We start from the raw sequence: 26,545 nt of genomic DNA on the forward strand, positions 1-26,545 counted from the left end.
TGCTTGAACGCTGTGTCACAGTAGGGAGAAGTGAACCCCTGAACTCACCTGTTCCACTGTTTGTACCTACAGTACTTGCATGAGCCACCCTAAACAGCGGCCCACACCTGGTCAACAGTCCCTTCCTAAATAAGTGCAGGGGTCTATACGAGGGGGAAGGCCAGGAAAAAAATAAAATAGTAGCTGATCAGTAACCACAAAACTAGAAAAATATCGGAAACAGACAAGCCGAGGCAGACCAAGAGAGACAGAACCAAGCCGAATCAATCAGGGTCTGAACCTCGCCAAAGTCTATACCAGGAGAACAGACAGACAAATCAGATACAATACCATGCCATGGTCAAAAATCAGGAAGAAACGTCAGGGTCTAAAATGTCAAGCTAGAGTGAACATCAGGGTACACGACATGCTGCTCCATTCAGATGGGGGAGGGGGAGCACAGGTCCCTGTTCTTGTGATTGGGGGAATTTATTAAAGGGTTTGTGATCTGCAGATGTTTGGCCAGTGGGACCCAATGTTACGGCATAGTTAAAAAAATAAATTAAAAAAACAGGCAATGTCTTAGAAGATTTTATTTCAAAGTCATGCACCGCATAAAAAAAAATTAAATAAAAAGTCAGCAGCATTAAAGTAATTAGTCCTGACATGTAAGACTGCAACCATTTCACCATTTACTTTAAAAAAGAAAATTTGAAAAAAAAATTAAAATCAAAAAGTAAATCACTCTCATAAGAATCTGCACACAGCAGCACATGTTACAAAAAGAGCACACACACTGCCATTTGATATGGTAATACCCTTAGTCAAACTACTGTACAGAAGAACAGTGCACGTCAGCTCCTGTATTTGCTTTGTAAAGCTTTTACTATTGCACTAGGAATTTCACAGTGTAAAGTATAGGTATTTCTTTATAAGAGATACTTAATGGTGTGTAAAAATGTAGAGAATTAAAATAAAACAATAGAAACGCAAGTACCAATACATAAGAATTTTTGGGGCTATTTTATCATTTCTGGTTTGTGTAAGAGCTAAAAATAAAAAGGTTGATGCTACAACTGGTATGTTACTGTTCTTCGAGACTTGTCAGACTGCCACTATAAGGCTAGGGCTACACGACAGCATGTGTCGCACGACAATTTTTTATAATGATAGTCTATGGATAGTCTTGGATGGAGTTTTTGCTACTGTCGTGTCGCAGTGCGACACCATAGACTATCATTATAAAAATTGTCGCGCGACACATGCCGTCATGTAACCCTAGCCTTACACATTTGGTGTCGTAGGTGAAGCATTTGGACGTCTTCTTTCTTAAAAGGGGTTGTGCAGCCTTCACTAAGGGCGCTGGCACACAGTGCAGTTCTGACATGCAGTTTTCAATTTAGCCAGTTTAGCAGCCTCGTTAACCTCTGGTGTTCTGCATTGTGGGAATGATTTAAATAAATTTAGGCTAGCTACAATAAAAAAAAACTGCATCCTGCACCCTAAGCCATGGCCTTTCCGCAGGATCGGTCATTCCTAGCTAATCAGCAGGGGTCAACACCCGAAACCCCTGCTGAGCAGCTGTTAGGGTGCAGCTCTGTTGCTAGAACTACACCGATACGGTGGTCAGAATAAGCACCTGTTCCTCTTTACTGACAAATAAGTTGGATGAAGTGGGCGAGGCCAAGCCTGACTTTACTACTTATTTTATTCCAATTTTTTCATTAAAATTTTGTTTGCTCAGAAATCTAGGGTGTTGTGCTCCACATTCTGCATTGCCTGGCAAATGACTTCTGCATGTGCACTCAGACTGGGTGGGGCAGGGAAGATCTGTGTACACCCCTAAGGGTCCATTCACACGTCCGTTGTTTCTTTCCTGATCTGTTCCGTTTTTTGCTGAACAGATCTGGACCAGATCTGGACCCATTAATTTTCAATGGGTCCTGAAAAAAAATCTGACATTGTGCTGTCCGTTTTTTTTTCAGGACCCATTGAAAATGAATGGGTCCAGATCTGTTCAGCAAAAAACGGAACAGATCAGGAAACAAACAACGGACGTGTGAATGGACCCTAATCCAAAACCTCAGCTGTCTTCTAGAGAAGAAAATCTCCACAATACAGCATCCAAAGATTTATTTCTCTATTGAAAAAGCTATATTAGGCCTTGTTTTTGGTGGGTAGAGATGTTTTCCTTCATGGCACCATTTTCACGTATTTAGAAATGGCCAAAAGAAATATATATATTTTTTGTTGTTTTTGTACGGTGAAAATGGAGGGGGGGGAACTGCAATTCCACATTTTCTTAGGCTTTGTTTTCAGAACATGCTGTTGATAATTATTTTTTTTCAGCTTTTTGAGAAGGAGAGTTGACAAAAACTGTCAATCCTGGCATTGGAAAATTGAATTTTGTTTTGAATTTTTAACAGATGTGTTTTTTCAAATATTTTTAAAAAGCTTTATATGAACTTATTTTAGTCACATTAAGGGACTTGATTGCTTGAAGTATACACTGCTTTATTTTATTGCAGTGTATAGTGATTTTACTGATCTCCTATTACACCTTACCTCTAAGTGTAATACAAGCAGGCAAAGCTCAGCTTTCACAAGGCCCCTGGGCCACCATGACAATCATTTAGCATCCCACAACTGTACTGGGGGTAGATTGGATGCAGACAGAGGGAGTTTTCTTTCCCTTTGTCTAACAGCTGAGATGAGACTGGTGCTATTGACTAAGTGGTTAAATGACCTGGCTCAGAGTTATATCTGATCCCGGACACTGCAGACGGGTTTCAATTGTATTGAAACAGCTGCCAACTGCGGCATATGTTGTGGTGGCATCGGCAACATAATATAAATAAAGTAAAAAATATAAGATGCCTGCCTCTTCAGAAATATAAGCTACACCTGTTATGAGCAGGGGTACATATGTACTAAAAATTTTCAATTTTCTGCCTTACTAAATAAATTTGTTTTAATACCATGAATACTCTTTAGTAACCATGCTCACTTTTCAACTTATTAGTGCACATGATGAATAATACAATTTGTGCAACATTTTATGCCAACAAATGGCGCATATATGTTAACAAATGTGGGCCTATGTATTAAATTTGAGGTAGGAAGGCAGGGTAAGACACCATCTATGTCCATGGCTGCCAGATTACTGCCCCATTCAGCCTCTGTGTGCATGAGGAATAAAGTTGTAGCATTTATAGTTTCATGCATGACTTGAAACTGCAACATTTCAGGAAAAAGTCACACATCTTGTACTGCAACAATGCCCATGGCACAAATAGAACTGGGCTGCTCACCCACACCTCTCCATCCAACTCTGCTGCCCTTTCGAAGGGAACCTGTCACTAGATTTTCAGAAATTAACATGGCTGCCAGGCTACACGGCTGTGTGACAGCAAGTCTCAGAAAAGATGTGCAACCCAAAACAGATTGTACAACCTGACTGCAAATTGCTGTTGCAAGACTTTAGTACTGTCATTTGGCTGCAAAGAACACAGCCAAGTCACATGTTGCGTATGACTTGCATGTGAAAATGCCATCATAGACCACAATGTATCAGTGCTGGATTTTCTGTGGGTGTCACATCGCAGCAGTGGCATGTCGCAAGGCGCAATATTGTTCTACTTCTAGGTAATTCCTTTCTGAACACAAAGAGTCGTCTAGGTGGTGCCTGTGAGGTGAACAGTCTGTATTGATTGACATTCCATGGCCAGGATGTCACTCAGCAGCATCTTGCGCATGCGCAGATAAAACCAAGGACAGTAGACCTTGCTTTGCACTGAGTTATCCAGTAAAGATGTATCCCAGACTTGGGACATCAATCAAAGCGGAATGGGTGGGATTACTTCCAGAGGTGCACGACTCTTCACCCTATAGCTAGGGTCCTTCGTCCATTTGTTTCATTGCCAGTTATTTGTTTCAAACAGTCCATTTTGCAGTTCATCACGTCCACCAAATAGAAAGTGCTGTGGAATAGGCTAGAACTGTATAAAGAATAATTACAGCATAATTATTACTGGTTGTAGTGAAAAGAAATCATTATATCTAGGGCCAGCTTGTGCAGCTCTGCACGGTAAAACCAGCATGAGTTAAATCTCATTTCATCTAGGGGAGTAAAATCATCAGCTGTATAAACTAGCAGCATAAGAAATATCAAGTGGTCATCATCTCTTTCCTCCAATCAGTTTTTTAACTTTAACTGTGGATTGGCTGCAGTCATAATGCCCACAATGGAAGATACCAGGCCAGAAATTCCAATGAATCCAGGATTGGTTTTGTAAAATCCTAATTGATCAAGAGGACTAAAGAGATCACACACATTTTTTATGGTGTCTAATAAGAGGGCTGGGTGGTTCTTTAAACTTAATCCAAGTATAAAGAAGTAGTTCTCCAAGCTTTTTAGTAATGTATTGCTTGAATTCAGAGCGAGACCGTTCTCATGATTGGCCCCTTTTCGTCTGCATGTCTTCTCTTTCTCCATGCAGTTTATTAACTCATAGAAATCCCTGGCCAGCTGAAAGAGAAGCGAGTAGAGATAACACAAGCTGGCACGATGTCGCCACTTCTCCTTGTTGATGTCAGAAACTAGATCCACACTTCTCACCCATAGGACAGTGTCACAAGTGAAATACAGAAGGCGGTTTAAATTGGCCGCAGTTAAGCAGTAGCACAGAACGGCATCGGGCAGCTGGATAGAGGCTTTTGAAGCTTCGATAGCATGAACCACGTTACCCAGCCGAAATACTGAAAGAGAAATACAGTTAATTACTTGTCAGAGCCTTAGATCCACATCAACAAAATGATCACTCCAAGCGCATTCCAATCTAGACCACGCAGAGATGATCTCCTGATACTCTACTTATCGATGAACAAAAAGCAATCCTCCCAGGAAGAGAATATGTTCCTTTTATATATGAACGTCATAAAAAAACATAATCTGAGCCAGATTGAGAAGCCAATAAGTGCCTGCTCTGGCCTGTTGGTTGGCAATTCATTTGAATGCCCAACCAACCCTGTAAGGCCTATTGCACACGACCGTATGGCTTTTTCAGTGTTTTGCGGTCAGTTTTTCATGGATCCGTTGTTCCGTTTTTTGTTTCCGTTCCGTTTTTCCGTATGGCATATACAGTATACAGTAATTACATAGATAAAATTGGGCTGGGCATAACATTTTCAATAGATGGTTCAGGAAAAAACGGAACGGAAACGGAAGACATGCGGATGCATTTCCGTATGTGTTCCGTTTTTTTTGCGGATCCATTGACTTGAATGGAGCCACGGACTGTGATTTGCGGGCAATAATAGGACATGTTCTATGTTAAAACGGAATGGAAAGACGGAAATACGGAAACGGAATGCATACGGAGTACATTCCGTTTTTTTTTTGCGGAACCATTGAAATGAATGGTTCCAGTATACGGACCGCAAAAAACGGCCAGTAAACGGGAAAAAAAAAAACGGCCGTGTGCAATAGGCCTAAGGGAGATAAATGGTCAGCTGTAGCTTCTACCAACATTAAAGGGTTTTACAAGACTCTCAAAAATGTAGGCATAGGAGGTGGACAGGCGAAACGGCGTTGGACAGGAGTGGACCAAGGGGCCGACGCACAGCATCTGGTATTATATATTATTTGTACTCATTCCGTCAGCCGGTTGTTTCTGTCAATTTGGGGATCGCTGCACCTAGGTTCATTGAAACAGGTTTAATTTAATTTTTCTAGGCATGCTCCCCGCTGGCAGTCTTTTCCTACTTTATATCCGTCTTTTGTCGGTAACCAGAATTTTTGCTGTGGCCGACCCCTCGGCCCCCTTTTGGGTCTATCAGTCCTCTCCTGTTTGTTCTTATCTGCTGCCTATTTTATGAATTAAATCATGTTGTTGTATTTTTAGGATATCATTTTTCGATAAAGTATTGTCTTGGTAACAATCTTATGAATTATACACTGCTGTCAGCAGATTTTTTTTATAATATCATTGTTAATAAATTATAGTTTTGGAATTTCTTCATGTGTGGAGGCATTCAATATTTTGGGGTTTAGGCATCATAAAAAGATATCCAAAAATATGTTTGACTTAAAAATTTGAAAAGAGAAATCCAGTTTGCACAAGTATCTTTAGTAACTTATTGTGTAATTATCATATTAAAGAGGATAATCCAATTCTGCAAATGCTACATTCAAGTATGTGTTGGAACAGAAATATTTCTGGAGAAACGTGTTGTAATGAAGAAGACACTTGAAAAGACTACAGAGGAATAACGTAGGGCTAAACATCCTAGAAACAGAATCCCAGTACTTACAGAAATTTACTCCTTTGTTTTACTAACTGACCACATTAAAGAAAAACTACCAAAAAATGGATCCTGGAGCAGTTCCCCCAGTATTAACAGTAATTTGTTCACGCCTTGACTTAGGTCAGGCATGCTCAACCGGTGGCCCTCCAGCTGTTGTAAAACTACAACATCCACAATGTCCTGCTGTAGGCTGATAGCTGTAGTTTTTTTAACAGCTGGAGGGCCGCAGGTTGAGCATGCCTGACTTAGGCTACTTTCACACCTGCGTTTAGGTGCGGATCCGTCTGGTATCTGCACAGACGGATCCGCACCTATAATGCAAACGCTTGTATCCGTTCAGAACGGAAACATAGAATGTGTCGGCAGATAAGAACCATTTGGCCCATCTAGTCTGCCCAATATATCTGAATCCTATGAATAGTCCCTGGCCCTATCTTATATGAAGGATAGCCTTATGCCTATCCCATGCATGCTTAAACTCCTTCACTGTATTTGCAGCTACCACTTCTGCAGGAAGGCTATTCCATGCATCCACTACTCTCTCAGTAAAGTAATACTTCCTTATATTACTTTTAAACCTTTGCCCCTCTAATTTAAAACTGTGTCCTCTTGTGGTAGTTTTTCTTCTTTTAAATAGTCTCTCCTCCTTTACAGAGTTGATTCCCTTTATGTATTTAAAAGTTTCTATCATATCCCCTCTGTCTCTTCTTTCTTCCAAGCTATACACTACGTGCAGAATTATTAGGCAAATGAGTATTTTGACCACATCATCCTCTTTATGCATGTTGTCTTACTCCAAGCTGTATAGGCTCGAAAGCCTACTACCAATTAAGCATATTAGGTGATGTGCATCTCTGTAATAAGAAGGGGTGTGGTCTAAGGACATCAACACCCTATATCAGGTGTGCATAATTATTAGGCAACTTCCTTTCCTTTGGCAAAATGGGTCAAAAGAAGGACTTGACAGGCTCAGAAAAGTCAAAAATAGTGAGATATCTTGCAGAGGGATCTAGCACTCTTAAAATTGCAAAGCTTCTGAAGCGTGATCATCGAACAATCAAGCGTTTTATTCAAAATAGTCAACAGGGTCGCAAGAAGCGTGTGGAAAAACCAAGGCGCAAAATAACTGCCCATGAACTGAGAAAAGTCAAGCGTGCAGCTGCCAAGATGCCACTTGCCACCAGTTTGGCCATATTTCAGAGCTGCAACATCACTGGAGTGCCCAAAATCACAAGGTGTGCAATACTCAGACATGGCCAAGGTAAGAAAGGCTGAAAGACTACCACCACTGAACAAGACACACAAGCTGAAACGTCAAGACTGGGCCAAGAAATATCTCAAGACTGATTTTTCTAAGGTTTTATGGACTGATGAAATGAGAGTGAGTCTTGATGGGCCAGATGGCTGGATTGGTAAAGGGCAGAGAGCTCCAGTCCGACTCAGACGCCAGCAAGGTGGAGGTGGAGTACTGGTTTGGGCTGGTATCATCAAAGATGAGCTTGTGGGGCCTTTTTGGGTTGAGGATGGAGTCAAGCTCAACTCCCAGTCCTACTGCCAGTTTCTGGAAGACACCTTCTTCAAGCAGTGGTACAGGAAGAAGTCTGCATCCTTCAAGAAAAACATGATTTTCATGCAGGACAATGCTCCATCACACGCGTCCAAGTACTCCACAACGTGGCTGGCAAGAAAGGGTATAAAAGAAGAAAATCTAATGACATGGCCTCCTTGTTCACCTGATCTGAACCCCATTGAGAACCTGTGGTCCATCATCAAATGTGAGATTTACAAGGAGGGAAAACAGTACACCTCTCTGAACAGTGTCTGGGAGGCTGTGGTTGCTGCTGCACGCAATGTTGATGGTGAACAGATCAAAACACTGACAGAATCCATGGATGGCAGACTTTTGAGTGTCCTTGCAAAGAAAGGTGGCTATATTGGTCACCGATTTGTTTTTGTTTTGTTTTTGAATGTCAGAAATGTATATTTGTGAATGTTGAGATGTTATATTGGTTTCACTGGTAAAAATAAATAATTGAAATGGGTATATATTTGTTTTTTGTTAAGTTGCCTAATAATTACTTACAGTAATAGTCACCTGCACTCACAGATATCCCCCTAAAATAGCTAAAACTAAAAACAAACTAAAAACTACTTCCAAAAATATTCAGCTTTGATATTAATGAGTTTTTTGGGTTCATTGAGAACATGGTTGTTGTTCAATAATAAAATTAATCCTCAAAAATACAACTTGCCTAATAATTCTGCACTCCCTGTACATATTAAGGTCCTTTAACCTTTCCTGGTAGGTTTTATCCTGCAATCCATGTACTAGTTTAGTAGCTCTTCTCTGAACTCTCTCCAAAGTATCAATATCCTTCTGGAGATATGGCCTCCAGTACTGCGCACAATACTCCAAGTGAGGTCTCACCAGTGTTCTGTACAGCGGCATAAGCACTTCACTCTTTCTACTGCTTATACCTCTCCCTATACATCCAAGCATTCTGCTGGCATTTCGTGCTGCTCTATTACATTGTCTTCCCACCTTTAAGTCTTCTGAAATAATTACTCCTAAATCCCTTTCCTCAGATACTGAGGTCAGGACTGTGTCAAATATTCTATATTCTGCCCTTGGGTTTTTACGCCCCAGGTGCATTATCTTGCACTTATCCACATTAAATTTCAGTTGCCAGAGTTCTGACTATTCTTCTAGTTTTCCTAAATCTTTTTCCATTTGGCGTTTCCCTCCAGGAACATCAACCCTGTTACATATCTTTGTGTCATCAGCAAAAAGACAAACCTTACCATCGAGGCCTTTTGCAATATCACTTATGAAGATATTAAACAAAATTGGTCCCAGTACAGATCCCTGTGGAACCCCACTGGTAACATGACCTTGTTTTGAATGTTCTCCATTGACTACAACCCTCTGTTGTCTGTCACTCAGCCACTGCCTAATCCACTCAACAATATGGGAGTCCAAGCTCAATGACTGCAGTTTATTGATAAGTCTTCTATGTGGGACAGTGTCAAAAGCCTTACTAAAATATAGATATGCAATGTCTACTGCACCTCCACCATCTATTATTTTAGTCACCCAGTCAAAAAAATCTATAAGATGAACAAAAAAAAACAATATTTATTTAATTTTTTTTTGTTCATGATAATGCAAACGGATTCGTCTTGACTCACATTGAAAGTCAATGGGAGGCAGATCCGTTTTCAATTGCACCATATTGTGTTAGTAAAAACGGATCCGTCCCCATTGACTTACATTGCAAGTCAGGACGGATCCGTTTCGTCAGACGGACATCAAAACGCTGCAAGCAGCATTTTGGTGTCCGCCTCCAGAGCAGAATGGAGGCTGAACGGAGGCAAACTGATGCATTCTGAACGGATCCTTAGCCATTCAGAATGCATTGGGGCTGAACTGATCCGTTTTGGGCCACTTGTGAGAGCCTTGAAACGGATCTCACAAGCGGACCCAGAAACGCCAGTGTGAAAGTAGCCTTAGATGATTACAGGAAACAGGCAGACATGATGGTTATCTGCTGAATATGGTTAAATTTATATGAGAAATAAGATATTACAAGAAATGAATAGGATGTGGAATTTTTATAATTTTCTCAATCTATGGTTTTGGTTTAACAGCCCGATTTCCTTTGCTCTTGTCGACAGTTGTTAAAATCAGGGCTTCTTGGCTAGGTGAGATTTGGAAAATAAATCATATAGAAACCACAGACTGGACTGACCAGAAGAAAAAGCTGGTGAGGTCTCATTTAGAGGAGATAATCCCCCACTAGGCGATCATATCCTGGTCAATGGGAGCTTTTCCCAACTGCATATGGATTGGGTGGAAGAGGCAGAAGTAAGGATTTTGGTAACTGCCTTAGGGAACAGTGCTCTGTGGTAAAGAAATAACACACCATAGCCTTCCTCAGTAATCCCCATGTGTCCTATGGGTTTCATGGCTGCCACCAATGAGAAGAGAGGGGCGGAGGAGGGGCGGGCGCACTGCGCCACCAATGATAGGACTATTCCCACACAGAGCGGCGCCCAGTGATGTCTCAACACTCACCATTAGTCCTGGGCGCCGCTCCGTTCGCCCCCAGTGCCCCATTACTGTCTCCTCTCCTGCGCCACATGCTGCTGATTACTATCGGAGCGATGGGAGGAGACATCAGCTTCACTAGTGGGCGTTCCTTCTCCCTGCGCTGCGATTGGACAGCGCTACAGCCAGGGAGAAGGAACGCCCACTAGTGAAGCTGATGTCTCCTCCCCATCGCTCCGATAGTAATCAGCAGCATGTGGAGCAGGAGAGGAGACAGTAATGGGGCACTGCGGGCGAACGGAGCGGCACCCAGGACTAATGGTGAGTGCTGGGACATCGCTGGGCGCCGCTCTGTGTAGCCTAATAGTGAAAGTCTGGACTCATATACAGTAGTCAGTCTTTAACACAATACAGGAGGCGGGTGCCGGCAGCAGAATCGCATTGCCGGCACCCTGCCCCTGACAGGGAGCTGCGATCAGCGGCAGTTAACCCCTCAGGTGCGGCACCTAAGGGGTTAACTGCCGCTGATCTGCCAGTACCCGCCTCCTGTATAAAGGGGTAATCATTGGTGGTGCAGTGTGCCCCCCCTCAACCCCCCATTCCATTAAAATCATTGGTGGCACAGTGCGCCGGCCCCTCTCAACCCCCCAGTATTAAAATCCTTGGTGGCAGTGGGCACAGGGTCCTCTCCCCTCCCCCTCATTGGTGGTGCAGTGGCAGCTTCTGATCGGAGCCCCAGCTGTGTAAGCCTGGGGCTCCGATCGGTTACCATGGCAGCCAGGACGCTACAGAAGCCCTGGTTGCCATGGTAACATCCCTGATGCTGTGTGCACAAAGCACAGAGCAGCAGGGACAGTGTGAAGTCCTATTCACCCTGATAGAGATCTATCAGGCTGAATAGGACAAGGGATGAAAGATCCCAGGTTCTATCCCCTAAGGGGGGTAATAGTTATTAAATAAAAAGTGTAAAAAAAAACTAAAAAAAACATCCCACCAAAATATGAAGTATAAATCACCCCCTTTTCCCAATTTCACATATAAAATATATAAATAATAAACATTACATATCGCCACGTCAGAAAAGTCCAAACTATTAAAATATAAAAAAAAAAATTCTAGGTGGTGAATGCCGGAACAGAAAAAAATAAATAAAAAATCAATAAAAACTGCGCGATTCGCCATTTTTAAAAATGCGGAATGCACGTGGCTTTTTTGGTTTATTTTTTTCGCGTGGTATCGAATATCGCAATACTTTTTCATGGTATCATACCAGAATCAAAAATTTGGTATCGCAACAACTCTACAGGTAAGGCTACTTTCACACTAGCGTTTGTCGGTCCGCTCGTGAGCTCCGTTTGAAGGGGCTCACGAGCGGACCCGAACGCAGCCGTCCAGCCCTGATGCAGTCTGAATGGAGCGGATCCGCTCAGACTGCATCAGTCTGGCGGCGTTCAGCCTCCGCTCCGCTCGCCTCCGCACGGACAGGCGGACAGCTGAACGCTGCTTGCAGCGTTCGGGTGTCCGCCTGGCCGTGCGGAGGCGTGCGGATCCGTCCAGACTTACAATGTAAGTCAATGGGGACGGATCCGTTTGAAGATGCCACAATATGGCTCAATCTTCAGGCGGATCCGTCCCCCATTGACTTTACATTGAAAGTCTGGACGGATCCGTACGAGGCCATTTTCACACTTAGCTGTTATATGCTAAAATAATGCAGACGGATCCGTTCTGAACGGAGCCTCCGTCTGCATTATTATGATCGGATCCGTTCAGAACGGATCCGATCGAACGCTAGTGTGAAAGTAGCCTTATACATTCCTGCTGCAGTGGAAATGTATGGTTGGGCTCTCATAACAATCATAGCAGATCACTGGAGGCATCCTAAGCCAGACCAATGACTATCACAACATCGGGCAATCTACATCTTAAAAACGGTCTGTCAAGATGATCAACATTCTCAGTTCTTCATTTTATAAAACTATAGGCAGAGGAATGTATTAATACATTGATTGGACAATACGAGGGATAAACAGGGCAGGCAGACTACTACACAGCAGAGAACAAAGTCAGCAGACGAGGGGAAGGAACGGCAACTAAGCCAAGCCCAGTCTAGTACTTACATTTACGGCCAGAACTCATGTTAGACTCCACTCGTTTGAGCTTCATTACCACTTTCTCTCTGCCAGCCTTATTTTCTAAAACATAACTAAGCAACATGCATGCATACTGAGTAGCTCTGAAATGGAAAAAAATGAGCGTGATGGTGGGATCATAGAAAAATCAAATGAGGATTCCTGGTTCTTCTCATATACTACAAGGTAACTAGAACTAAACGGCTCACACATTGAGTACATGATACCATAGGGATGACTGAGGGAAACCGTACCTGAAAAGTCGATCTCTTCCTTGACTCTGGTTTGTGAACTTCACAAATGACTCCATGATTAGTATTACGTAGGTCAGCTTCGCCTGGAGTATCAGAAAGTGAGGCATTACATGATTGGCGTATTAACCGAAAACTTGGTCTCACAAAAGCATACATTAAAAGGGTTATTCAACATATGAAAATGTATAAACTTTGAGGAAAATAAAATAAAAATTATTCACCTCTCCAATCACCTGCTAATCCAATCCAACATAGATGCTCCAGCAGTCCCCCCCATGATCCCTGTATAGCGGTTAAAGGGTGAAAACCAGGGAGTCGCCAGGATACTGCCCTTAGGTTTAGCTTAACCCCGTAAAGAGGACCTTTCACTAGTATACAAACTAAAAACTAACTATCAGTGGGCAGAGCGGTGCCCAGGGGTCCCCCTGCACTTACTAGTATGTCTGGGGCGCCGCTCCGTTCGCCCTGTATAGGCTCCGGTGTCTCAGCTCCGTCTGTTGTACTGGACTGATTTTTTTGTAGGAGGCGTGTCCCTTGCTGCAGCACTGGCCAATCGCAGCGCACAGCTCATAGCCACTGATAGAGTTAGTTTTTAGTTTGTATACTAGTGAAAGGTCCTCTAAGTAGGGGTGGGCGATATATGCGATATGACCACGGAGCGGCAGTTCCGATCGGAGTCCCAGCAGTGTAATGCTGGGGCTCCGATCGGTTACCATGGCAGCCAAGACGCTACTGAAGTCCTGGCTGCCATGGTATGGCAGTGAGCAGCATTATACTCACGTGCGCCGTGGCCGCCCCTTCTGTCTGTGCGGCGCATTGCTAATGTTTATAGCTCACGTGCGCCGTGGCCGCCGGGCGCTCCTTCTCATAGGTCTGTGCGGCGCATTGCTAATGCTATAAGCATTAGCAACGCGCCGCACAGACAGAAGGAGCGACTGGCGGCCACGGAACACGTGAGCTATAAGCATTAGCAATGCGCCGCACAGACAGAAGAAGGAGCACCCGGCGGCCACGGCGCACGTGAGTATAATGCTGCTCACTGACAAATCATGGCAGCCAGGACTTCAGTAGCGTCTTGGCTGCCATGGTAACCGATAGAAGCCCCAGCACACTGGCCACCAATGTTATTATTACAATAGAGGGAGGGAGGGAGGGGGGGGGGGGGGCGGCGGCGGCGGCCACGCACTGTGCCACCAATGTTATTAATACAATAGAGGGAGGGAGGGGGGCCGCACACTGGCCACCAATGTTCTTATTACAATAGAGGGAGGGAGGGGGGGGGCCGGGGAAGGCCGCACACTGGCCTCCAATGTTCTTATTACAATAGAGGGAGGGAGGGGGGCCGCACTGGCCACCAATGAAATTTAAACTGGGGAGGGAGGGGGGTCTGCCCCCTGCTGCCTGGCAGCCCCAGATCTCTTACAGGGTGCAGCACCTGAGGGGTTAATTGTGCGGATCACGGCCCCCTGTAAGAGATCGGGTGCTGCCAGGCAGCAGTCATGTACACAGTTCGTTGTATATTCTAACTAGAAGCCTCCCCCATCACTATGGGAATGCCTCTGTGTTAGAATATACGGTCGGATCTAAGTTTTCACAAAGTGAAAACTCAGCTCTGAAAAAGCTTTTATGCAGACGGATCTTCGGATCTGTCTGTATGAAAGTAACCTACGGCCACGGATGCCAATCTTGTGTGCATCCGTGTTCTTTCACCTTTCACTGACCCATTGACTTGAATGGGTCCGTGAACCGTTGTCCGTCAAAAAATAGGACAGGTCATATTTTTTTGATGGACAGGATACACAGATCACGAAGGCGGATGACAAACGGTGCATCTTCAGAGTTTTCAACGGACCCATTGAAAGTCAATGGGTCCGCAGAAAATCACGGAAAGCGGAACAACGGCCACGGGTGCACACAACGGTCGTGTGCATGAGGCCTTATCCAGGCCATTCTGAGACAGTTTTTTCGTCACATATTGTACTTCATGACACTGGTAAAATGAAGTAAAAAAAATGTATTTTTTTTTTTTTTAAATACCAAATTTACCAAAAATATTAAAAAAAAATATAGAAAATTTCCAAGTTTCAATTTCTCTACTTCTATAATACATAGTAATACCTCCAAAAATAATAACTTTACATTTCCCATATGTCTAATTCATGTTTGGATCATTTTGGGAATGATATTTTATTTTTTGGGGATGTTACAAGGCTTAGAAGCAAATCTTGAAATTTTCAAAAACCCAATTTTTAGGGACTAGTTCAGGTCTGAAGTCACTTTGCGAGGCTTACATAATAGAAACTACCCAAAAATGACCCAATTCTATTAACTACACCCAAGGTATTCAAAACTGATTTTACTAACTTTGTTAACCCTTTAGGTGTTCCACAAGAATTAATGGAAAATAGAGATACAATTTCAAAATTTCACATTTTTGGCAGATTTTAAATTTTTATAATTTTTTTCCAGTTACAAAGCAAGGGTTAACAGCCAAACAAAACTCAATATTTTTGGCTCCGATTCTGTAGTTTACAGAAACACCCCATATGTGGTCGTAAACTGCTGTACGGGCACACGGCAGGGCGCAGAAGGAAAGGAATGCCATACGGTTTTTGGAAGGCAGGTTTTCCTGGACTGTTTTTTTTTTTACACCATGTCCCATTTGAAGCCCCTCTGATGCACTCCTAGAGTAGAAACTCCAAAAAAGTGGCCCCATTTTAGAAACTATGGGTTAGGGTGGCAGTATTGTTGGTACTAGTTTAGGGTACATATGATTTTTGGTTGCTCTATATTACACTTTTTGTGAGGCAAGGTAACAAGAAATAGCTGTTTTGGCACAGTTTTTTGGTATTTACAACATTCGTCTGACAGGTTAGATCATGTGATATTTTTATAGACCAGGTTGTCACGGACGCTGCGATACCCAATATGTATACTTTTTTTAATTTTTTTATTTAAGTTTTATACAATGATTTCATTTTTGAAGCAAAAAATAAAATAAAAAAAATATATCATGTTTTAATGTTTCCATAGTCTGAGAGCCATAATTTTTTCAGTTTTTGGGCGATTACCTTGGGTAGGGTATGATTTTTGCGGGATGAGATGACGGTTTTATTGGCACTATTTTGGGGTGCGTGTGTTCCGATTAACCCCCACCGCAATCGCGTTTTAAAGTTAGGACGTACCAGTACGCCCTGGGTCCTTAAGGACTAGGCAAACATGGCGTACCGGTACGTCCTAAGTCCCTAAGGGGTTAAAGCCAAATCTGTTGGTTGGCACGGTGGTTCCTATTGTTGGGCCACTGATCTCACACTGCCAACATACAGAGAGAGTGATGCCAAATATAACATTCACTTGAGTTCAGCCTTGACTGTATAGGTTCTGGACACGAGATCTGGCATCAAATTGGGAAGACAGACAATTCTTAAAGGGGTTGTCAAAGTTATTTTTTTGTTCTTTGTATGTTTCTAACTAGGCAAATGAAAGGACTTTATCTCCAGTGGCTGGTTTCTCAGATTTCACTGAGGGTCACATGACCAGTGATGTCCGCTTCTCTCCCTGCTCTGATGAGGATTCCTGCACAAGCCTGAAAGAGCAGATGTGTCTGTACAGGAGATGTCACTGTGCTGGCCACGCCCCCCTTCACTGCTGTCTGCTCTCTCCCTGGATTCCTAACCCCTTCAGCTGCCCAGACTCAGGGCTGAAGGCTTTACTGAGCAGCTGCAGACCGTGAGGAGACAAATGCTGGGCACAGGAGCTGACAGACTAGAGGAGTTCTGCACAAGAACAGGTAGGGGGAAGATCCTGTGTGTATCAGCAGTGTCATTGTATAGCTGGGAATTGTAGTCCTACACATACAACATGCTGCTGAGTCTCCCAGCAGGCAGACATGGCACTCGGGCAGCTCTTGTATTTGCTCCTTTTGCAGAGCGGGGAAGGGGCAGAGATTGTTGTCATTGCAGGTAAACAAAAAGCCAGAATAGAACCAGGGAAATTAGAAAATATAAATTTTTTCTACTTAAAACTTGCTAAGCTTAGTTATAATTGCTGCCCATCAGATTTACAGTGCTACATATTTTTTTCATAACTCGGACAACCCCTTTAATGATTTGGATGAGTATGTGGCACCCTAAAAAGGGACTTTGAGCCACTGATCTCACATTGCCAACACACAGAGTGATACCTTGATTTCAGCCTGTCCCAAACAGGTTCTGGGCATAATAGCTGGCAACAAAATGGGCAGAAGGACAATCTTCACTGATGTGAAAAGTTTTGGCTGGGTTCACACGTGTGTTCTTATTTACATTGTTCTGTACCTCCAATGGAAGAGATACATTCTCACAATGGTGGTGGTAGATCTGGCATATGGCAGAGTCTACAACAGAGACTGGCACTCAGACCTTGAGCTTTGGGTAAGACTCGGAGGCTCTATAATATGACTGCTTGATAAAGACTTCACGTCAAAACGTTGCTATGTTTGTTGTTTTCTGAATAAACCACAAGATATTTTGAATTTACGAGTGCTGTGGATCCCTAACCGCTTGCAATATGTCACAGAGCAGGAACAGCGTGGCGTCAGCACTATACTCCCTGCCTACAGGCACCATTATGAGTTAGTTCTGGTGGTCAACAATGGGGCAGATTTCATAACTGTCTAATACAAGTGTAAACTTAGACTACACAATCTACAAGTGCACCAGATGTATGCCTGACCATAAGTGCGCTAGGCCTGTAGAGGGCGCTCACATGTGGTGGGAAAATCCGGCAAAAAATATGCATCCCCCCACTGACATGAATGAAAACAGTGGGGTAGATTTATCAAAACTGACTTAGTTGCCCATAGTAACCAATCAGATTGATGCTTTCAATTTTCCAAATGAGCTTTGAATAATGAAAGGCTGAATCTGATTGGTTGCTATGAACAATAAGGCTACTTTCACACTCTCGTTTTGGCTTTCCTTTTGGGAGATCCACCATAGGCTCTTCTTACAAGCGGTCCACAACGGATCAGTTTTGCCCTAATGGATTCTGAATGGAAACGGATCGGCTCAGAATGCATCAGTTTGGCTCCGATCAGTCACCATTCCGCTCTGGAGGCGAACACCAAAACGCTGCTTGCAGCGTTTTGCTGTTCGCCTGACGAAGCGGAGCCACAATAGAAAACGGATCCGTCCCCCATTGACTTTCAATGGAGTTCATGACGGATCCGTCACGGCTATAGAAGACACAATACAACCGGATCCGTTCATGCGGTTGTGATATTGTAACGGAAGTGTTTTTTGCAGATCCGTAAAAACTGCTAATGTGAAAGTAGCCTTAGGCCGCTTTCCTTTACACCAGTTTTGATAAATCTCCCTCATTCTGCTTTTGAAAAACTGCAACACAACATTATTTATGCAGCAGAGCGTTGGAACCAGGACGGGGATGGACACTTTCCAACCCCATATGATAACATGGGGAAGTCTTTATGTTGCATATTATCTGGAAGAGTTTTTCACCATATGCAAAGGCACCCTTAGGTCTGATTTACAGGACCGTGATCCGTGTGGGAAACATTTATCAAAACTGGTGTAAAGGAAAACTGGCTTAGTTGCCTGTAGCAACCAACCAGATTGTACCTTTCATTTTTCCAAGCTCCTTTTAATTTACACCCCTTTGATAAATCTTCGACGGTCTTTGTGTTGGACGCATCTCCCAGACCGTCGCTACCCTGATGCTAACTGACTGTAAGGCCTCATGCACACGACCGTTGTGTGTTTTGCGGTCCACAGATTGTGGATCCACAAAACATAGATGGCGTCTGTGTGCGTGGACAGCCATTAACGGCGTGGACAGCCATCAATATAACTGCCTATTCTTATCTGCAAAAGGGACAAGAATAGCACAGGTTATATTTTTTGGGCGGACCACGGAACGGAGCAACGGATGCGGACAGTGCTGTCCGCATCTTTTGCAGCCCCCTTGAAGTGAATGAGTCCGCATCGGAGCCGCCAAAACAATGGTCGTGTGCATGAGGCCTAACACAGGGAGAGATTTATCACAACTAGTGTAAAGGAAAACGGACTCTTAGTTTTCTATAGCCACCAATCAGTTTCCACCTTTCTTTTTCACAGCTTCTTTGGAAAATGAAAGGTAGAATTTGATTGGTTGCTGTGGACAACCAAGCCGGTTTTCCTTCATAATCTTTTATGGTGCAATCAGTTCATACATGATCACATCATCTTGTGAGTACGATAGAACGGACTAGATCATAAATCAGGTCAGGGGAGCCGCGGACAGTCCCGCAGATGCAGCCGAAACACAGACCATGTTTACCGAACCAATCAAACTCATGTGAACCAGCCCGAAGCCTTGTGGAACATTCCATTACCATTCCTGTCAGTAGTAAGGTGCGACCATTATTACATTAATTGCATCACTTTGCACTTTGGCACTATACATTCCTGTGTTAAGTAACGCCTTGTATTTAAGGAAGGTTCATGTCTTTTCCTTTGGGTTGCGGACATTTAACCCCTCAAATGCCATGATTAAACGTGACCACGGCATTTCAGAGGCTAAAAATCCGGAAGCGTGCTTCCCAAGCAGGAAAACTTCCCCCTGTACTGCAATAATAAGCCAGAGTCTGTACTAGGGTCCAAAGGCTTATTACAATTTAGGCCAGCAGGTGGCAGCACTGAATAGTAATAGACTGATCTTTGTATATGCTAATGGTGGTTAAAAAAAACCTTAGTTTAATACAAATTGCAATCTAATGATTGCATGTTGGGGTCCACTTGGAGTTAAAAAAAAATTTTTTTTAATAATATATATGACAGCACTCCAAGACTTGAAATTCACCCATGTGAAGCAGTAGCGACGTTTCAGCTCACAACTGAGCCTTTCTCAAGCAAGGAAATACAAGCTTGTGCCTACCTTAAATAGCACTCAGATAAGCAGAGGTGACCAATGAGCATACAGATCAAAAACATGTGACCATTTACCATGTGAAGACCATTTACCTAATTAAGTCATGTGAACAATTACATATGCAAACAATTCTGACATTTGATACATAAAATTGCACATATTTGTGTTGCATCCAAACACTTTACATTTGATGGTGCATTTATCACAGTGCGTATATACGTAAACACAGTGAATTTAATAAATAGTATATAAATCATTAAAATCATCCACCACGGAGACTGGGAGAAAAGAGCGTTTGACAAGATCGCACGTCCATGTGAATACTGGCCAAAAATAGCATTTTTAACTAATACTGCAGGAACCACATAGTGTCAAAGACAAACCTCTAACGCAAATATGCGCACGCAGCTCAGCTCCACTACATCGCCAGTAACCCGGCTCCGTTGTATTCCTAGGTGAGAGCCAGCGCATGATGCGGCATTGACTTAGAAGTGTCATCTTTGTTTCTGGAAGGGCACCAATATTACCAATGTGTCAACCTGACTATCCGGGCCAATCGGAGAAGGATCCCACCTCCCGGATGGATCAACCCCTCCAAAGTTGTGGTCAGGTAAGGGGGACACCCCACGTGAATGTGGTGTACCCCGAATCATCTCACCATTACGGTCCATAGATAGTCTAATGGGGATCTCCCATATATATCGCTTAGTAGCAGAGATTGGTTTGACACAAAGTGGATACAGTAACGCAGAAAAATCCATCCAGTAAATTCTACACGCATAGAGCACCGCGAACTGTCACATATGTTCAAACTTCTATATTCGCCATCTTCGCATCAGTCTACATGGTGTCTAAAAAGGAAAAGAGAAAATTACTCATGTGCTTGTAAATCTATATTCCACCTACACCACAGGGATTGTATTTGAAAGAATCAGTCATGGAATATCAGGCAAGCAGCCATCTAAACACATCCAGGGTTATATTCAACATTTAATCCTTTAGGTGTTAAGCTGTCTAGGGTGTATATCCACCACATTTCTTTATTTTTCAATATCTTCTTAGATAAACACAAATACAGTGCGGAAATAGAGCGACAGCTTGGTGATACGAAAGTGTATATGGCGATTAATTGTGACCCTAAATTTGAAATCGCCAGGATCATCAGACAATGCCTTACCGATGCATTGGCGGCGGGGGCGATTGACCAGGACCTCTGTGAGTACCTTGTGGTGGCACATCCAGTCACACCTGTGATATATGTGCTCCCCAAGTCTCTGGTGGATCCCCCTGGCCGGCCGATAGTATCCGGTTCGGAGTCAATATTCAGTAACATTGCGATTTTTTTTGGGATAGGATACTCCGCAATTTTGCGATAGGGGCAGTCTCATACATTCAAGACACGACTTATTTTCTGTGTAAACTTAATGCGGTTGAGTTAGATAGTGAGCAAACACATTCTTGCATCCTCTGATGTGGTCTCTCTTTATACCTCGATTGATCACACACTAGGTATAGCAGCAGTGGAATATATGCTGGAACTTTCCTCGATGACTGAATCTGCTAGGCACTTCGTTTTATCTCTTCTACACATTGTCCTGCATTGGAATTATTTCCTTTTTCAGGATACTTTCTACAAACAACTAAGGGGTGTGGCGATGGGGTCTAATGTGGCCCCAACGGTCGCAAATATTTTTATGCGAAAATTTGAGGAAGACGTCATCTATGTTTCACACCACTTCAGACATGTTCTGCGGTGGTGGCGTTATATCGATGATGTCTTCCTCATCTGGACTGGCACTGAAAACAAATTGATTGATTTTCACATTTACTTGAATAGTAAAAATAGTGATCTTCAATTCACATTGGTCTCTTCACATACGGAGGTGCAGTTCCTTGATACCACGGTCACTTTTTCTGGGGACAAATTCCATACAGAATTATACACTAAGCCCACTGACAAAAACACCATATTACGGTATGATAGTAATCATCCGAGAAATATGGTTAGACATTTACCGTACTCACAATTTTTGCGGGTACGAAGGATAACTTCAGAGGACAGCAATTTGACGGAGGCCCTTGATAAAATGTCAAAGAAATTTGAGGACAGGGGCTATCCGCCAAAGTTGCTGTACAAACACAAACAGAGGGCTTATACCATGGATAGAGCAGAAACCCTAGCGGGTAAGAATATTGATAATCCCCCACGTCGGATACCTTTTATCTCTACACATACGGAGGAAAGTGCTGCTATTGGTAGGATCATTAAACGACATTGGAGCATATTGGGGAACACATTCAGTGACATTCAAGAATTCAGACTGCCTCCCCTGTTATCATACCGGAGAGCTAGCAGTCTGAAGGACCAATTGGTACGAGCAGATTGTGGCCCTAAACAGAGAACACATCAAATGACATTTACAAAACATGGTTTGGGTAGTTTTCCGTGTCTGAGCTGCGTAAACTGCAAGTATATTGGCAAAGGACGCAGCTTCATACATCTTGCCACTGGAAGAACATACCCCATTAATTTTCATTTGACGTGCAACTCCAATTTTGTAGTTTTTGTTCTGACTTGCCCATGCAACCTGATATATGTGGGAGAAACTTCAACTGATTTAAAAACCAGATTGAATAATCAGATTCTCAATACGTCAGAAACGATGTGATTTACCAGTGCCGAAGCATTTTACTGAACATAAACATGTGGAACGTGAATTAAAATGCTGGATTGTAGATCATGTACCTCCCCTTAGGAGAGGGGGTAGCAGACTCAAAATATTGAAAAATAAAGAAATGTGGTGGATATACACCCTAGACAGCTTAACACCTAAAGAATTAAATGTTGAATATAACCCTGGATGTGTTTAGATGGCTGCTTGCCTGACATTCCATGATTGATGCTTTCGAATACAATCCCTGTATTATAGGTGGAATATAGATTTACAAGCATATGAGTAACTCTCTCTTTTCTCTTTTCCTTTTAGACACCATGTAGACTGATGCGAAGATGGCGAATATAGAAGCGTGAACATATGTGACAGTTCGCAGTGTTCCATGCGTATAGAATGAACAGGATGTTTTTCCTGCGTTGTTTCCACTTTGTGTCAAATCAATCTCTGCTAGCAAGCGATATACATCGGAGATCCCCATTAGACTATCTATGGACCGTAACGGTGAGATGGTTCGGGGTATACCATATTACGTGTGGTGTCCCCCTTACCTGACCACAACTTTGGAGGGGTTGATCCATCCGGGAGGTTGGATCCTTCTCCGATTGGCCCGGATAGTCAGGTTGACACATTGGTAATATTGGTGCCCTTCCAGAAACAAAGATGACACTTCTAAGTCAATGCCGCATCATGCGCTGGCTCTCACCTAGGAATACAACGGAGCCGGGTTACTGGCGATGTAGTGGAGCTGAGCTGCGTGCGCATATTTGCGTTAGAGGTTTGTCTTTGACACTATGTGGTTCCTGCAGTATTAGTTAAAAATGCTATTTTTGGCCAGTATTCACATGGACGTGCGATCTTGTCAAACGCTCTTTTCTCCCAGTCTCCGTGGTGGATGATTTTAATGATTTATATACTATTTATTAAATTCACTGTGTTTACGTATATACGCACTGTGATAAATGCACCATCAAATGTAAAGTGTTTGGATGCAACACAAATATGTGCAATTTTATGTATCAAATGTCAGAATTGTTTGCATATGTAATTGTTCACATGACTTAATTAGGTAAATGGTCTTCACATGGTAAATGGTCACATGTTTTTGATCTCATTGGTCACCTCTGCTTATCTGAGTGCTATTTAAGGTAGGCACAAGCTTGTATTTCTTTGCTTGAGAAAGGCTCAGTTGTGAGCTGAAACGTCGCTACTGCTTCACATGGGTGAATTTCAAGTCTTGGCGTGCTGTCCTATTTCTGGTGTATATTAAAGGTAAAGCTCATTCCCTTGGACGTTGCACCTGAGCCAGTTTACTGGTGCCGCCGAATTTTTATATATATATATATATATATATATATATATATATATATATATATAAAAACTCTGTTCCCTAAAATTAATATAAACAAAAAATAATAATAAAAATAAGAACACCAATATGGTAAATGCAAAAAAAAAAATAAAAAAAAAAATGTCCGACTTGCCTTATTTTTATCAATTTACCTACAAAAAAATAATAAATTATTAGAAAGTCATACATATCCCAAAACAGTATCAATAAAAACTATAAATCGTCCCACAAAAAGTGAGCCCTCACACAGCTCCGCAGACGTAACTATATTAAAAAAAAAAAAGTTATGGTCAGAATATGGCGAAGAGAAAAAAAAATAATTTTTTTAAAGTTTTTTCAGTATTAAAACTTACGGAAACTGTATAAATGTGGTATCACCGGAATAGTACTGACCTGGAGAATGAAGAGCACAAGTCAGTTTTACCATAGAGCGAACGCTGTAAAAACAAAACCCATAAAACTTGGAATTAATTTCCAGCTTTCTACATCCTATGAAATATTAAAAAAAAACTAAAGTTCCCATCCGGCTATGTCAACTGAAAAATAAAAAAAGTTATGGCTCCAAGAAGGCAGGGAGGAAAACGCAAACTCATTGTCAGGAAGGGGTTAACGTTAGCGCTGCTGGGTGCACACACTAAGGGGATTGCACCATTGATAGAGCGCACTGTACCTCACACACCAGGTCACCTGCTCACCGCCGCCGACCCCAACTCATTACAGGACCGCCCACCGCACAGCGAGCCACTGACAGGCGCACGGTCACGTGACTGTCCGCCTCCTACCGGCTCCGGCGGCAACTGCTAAAGTTACCACAACGTTCCGGAGGCTCGCCAAATAGCGGAATAATCTTTTAACAAGCCGGCTACACTCGCCCAAAATAATACCTCGGTTATTAGCCCCGTTTTAGATAAAAATACGGCGTCAAGCGGGCGTTTTTCTGCTTCCGTATTTGTTCCCAGGCTCTTCCTGGGGTTTGGTTGCTATGGTGACGAGTAGCAAGCGAAGCAAGCTGCAGGCAGAGGAGGCTGGGGCTGGTGAATCCGGGCTGGCAGTGACCGGGATTGCGGGAGGTGAGGAGCATTTATATAGGACACAGGTTGTGGGGTAAAGTGCACTGGAGAAGCGGCTTCTGAGGCTGACGCATGCGCTCTGTCTGCCTAATCTTACAGCAGTGGTCTGCTGGTGAATCACACACGTGTACGTAAATGTCATGCTGGGGGTAAAATAAAGTAATGGGTGTTAGTTGGGTGGGCAGTAAGCAATCCTATTAGAGAACTCTACAGTCATCCTCAGAGAACAGCAACAGCACATAAAATAAACCTATGGGGTCAGTACAACTGGCTTAGTTGCCCATAGCTACCAATCGGATCCCACCTTTCATTTTTTAGAGCTCCTTTGGAAAATGAAAGATGGAATCTGATTGGTTGCTACTAGGGATGAGCGAATTTCATAATTTGAAGTTTGTGTGCGGGTTCGTGTTGTGGTATTTACTGAATTGCGTTATGGATTCCATTACCACGGACCGCGACGGACTGCCTTTAGAGGCAATCCGTTATTCATTCCGTCATAATAGAAGTCAATGGCCCTGCAGAACGGATCCGTCCAGTTTACAGTAAGTTATGCATTCCGTCATGGAATTAATTGCATTATGGTCCATGGTAACGGAATCCATAACGCAATTCAGTAAATACCACAACACAAACCCACACACAAACTTCAAAATATGAAATTTGCTCATCCCTAATAGCAACCAGATTCCATCTTTCATTTTTCAACGGAGCCCTAAAAAATGAAAGGTGGGATCTGATTGGTTGCTATGGGCAACTAAGCCAGTTCTTCTTTACACCAGTTTGATAAATGACCCCACTAATGTATACAAAGCCATCCACAAAAAATCTGTAGCAGATCTGGAGGAACTCCACCACCACAAAAACCACCCAAAATGTGTTGGTTTTCACGGTGGCATCGCTTGTCATCGGCTGCATTGCTGAGAATCTCACCCACTTTTCTGCTTGTGTAAAACACTGTTGATTTGCACAGGTATGATAGCACAGGTGTAGGTTGCCAAACAGATTTTCCACATGGATTTAAAAAATATATAATAATAATTCTCTGCATTTCGCACCAAATTACTTGTGGTTTTTGTTGTGGAATTTTGACAGATTTGCGCTGATCTCACCTTGTGCATTGCAAAGGGTGAAATCCGCACAGTTGACATGCTGCAGATTTCAATGTCTGCACGGCAGGTGTATGTGACAGTCGTCTAATCTTATTTGCTTTGCTTTGCTGCTGCTGTATTAGGCCCCCTGCACACGATCAGGATTGCGTGCGGATTTGCGTGCGGAAAATCCGCACCGTAGGTCATGTACATTGTATTCTATGAGAATTTGAAATTCTCAATGCACACGATGCAGATTTTTTCCGCGCGGATTTTGACCTGCGGTGCGGATTTTAAAATCCGCGACATGTCAATAATTTTTTTTTTCCTGACCGGATTTTCTTAATTCACTTAGTGAAATCCGCATGCAGAAAATCCGCACCGAATCCGCACGCAAATCCGCATGCAAATCCGCACCAATTAATGCGGATTGACCGCACGGATTTGCCTGTGAACACCTGCGGATTTCAGTGCGGATTCTCCGCATATGAATCCTGAACGTGTGCATGTAGCCTCAGGCTATGCTCACACTTGCGGCAGCAACTTCCGGCGGGCTATCGTTAGCACGGATCCAGCAGGCTGTTCCCTCGGCATAACAGCCTCCCGGACCCTTCTACCGTAAGTGTGAAAGTAGCCTTAGGGCTCTTTCACAGCCTGCGTTCTTTTCTTCCGGCATAGAGTTCCGTCGTCGGGGCTCTATGCCGGAAGAATCCTGATCAGTTTTATCCTAATGCATTCT

At 43.0% G+C, this 26,545-nt stretch overlaps 2 protein-coding genes across 10 annotated transcripts in view; one reads left to right on the forward strand and one right to left on the reverse strand.

Moving 5' to 3' along the window:
- Window positions 1–1,967: 1,967 nt before the first annotated feature.
- Window positions 1,968–24,627, reverse strand: PEX11A (peroxisomal biogenesis factor 11 alpha). 7 transcript variants are annotated; one of them, XM_044279488.1, is made up of 5 exons: window positions 24,533–24,627; window positions 24,042–24,085; window positions 12,720–12,802; window positions 12,454–12,569; window positions 1,968–4,737 (listed from the first exon to the last, which is right to left on the reverse strand). In XM_044279488.1, the coding sequence occupies exons 3-5, from the start codon at window positions 12,773–12,775 to the stop codon at window positions 4,175–4,177; spliced, it is 735 nt and encodes a 244-aa protein (XP_044135423.1). In that variant the 5' UTR covers window positions 12,776–12,802; window positions 24,042–24,085; window positions 24,533–24,627; the 3' UTR covers window positions 1,968–4,174. The 7 variants fall into 7 exon arrangements, 4 of the variants coding, with proteins under 4 accessions (XP_044135423.1, XP_044135421.1, XP_044135425.1 ...); XM_044279486.1 differs by lacking the exon at window positions 24,533–24,627 and adding an exon at window positions 24,319–24,412; XM_044279490.1 differs by lacking the exon at window positions 24,533–24,627 and adding an exon at window positions 24,336–24,369.
- Window positions 24,539–26,545, forward strand: part of WDR93 (WD repeat domain 93) — a 57,983-nt gene continuing 55,976 nt past the window's right edge. For 2 of the 3 annotated variants that reach the window (XR_006387804.1, XM_044279484.1), the window contains exon 1: window positions 24,539–24,718. Coding sequence is in view for 1 of the 3 variants with exons in the window: in XM_044279484.1 (XP_044135419.1) it covers window positions 24,631–24,718 (88 nt within the window). In the remaining 2 variants the exon portion in view is untranslated. The remainder of the gene's footprint in view (window positions 24,719–26,545) is intronic. The other variant, XM_044279485.1, reaches the window with a different exon arrangement.

This window comes from Bufo gargarizans, chromosome 2 (genome assembly GCF_014858855.1).
Source record: "Bufo gargarizans isolate SCDJY-AF-19 chromosome 2, ASM1485885v1, whole genome shotgun sequence".
NCBI classification, from domain to species: Eukaryota; Metazoa; Chordata; class Amphibia; order Anura; family Bufonidae; genus Bufo; species Bufo gargarizans.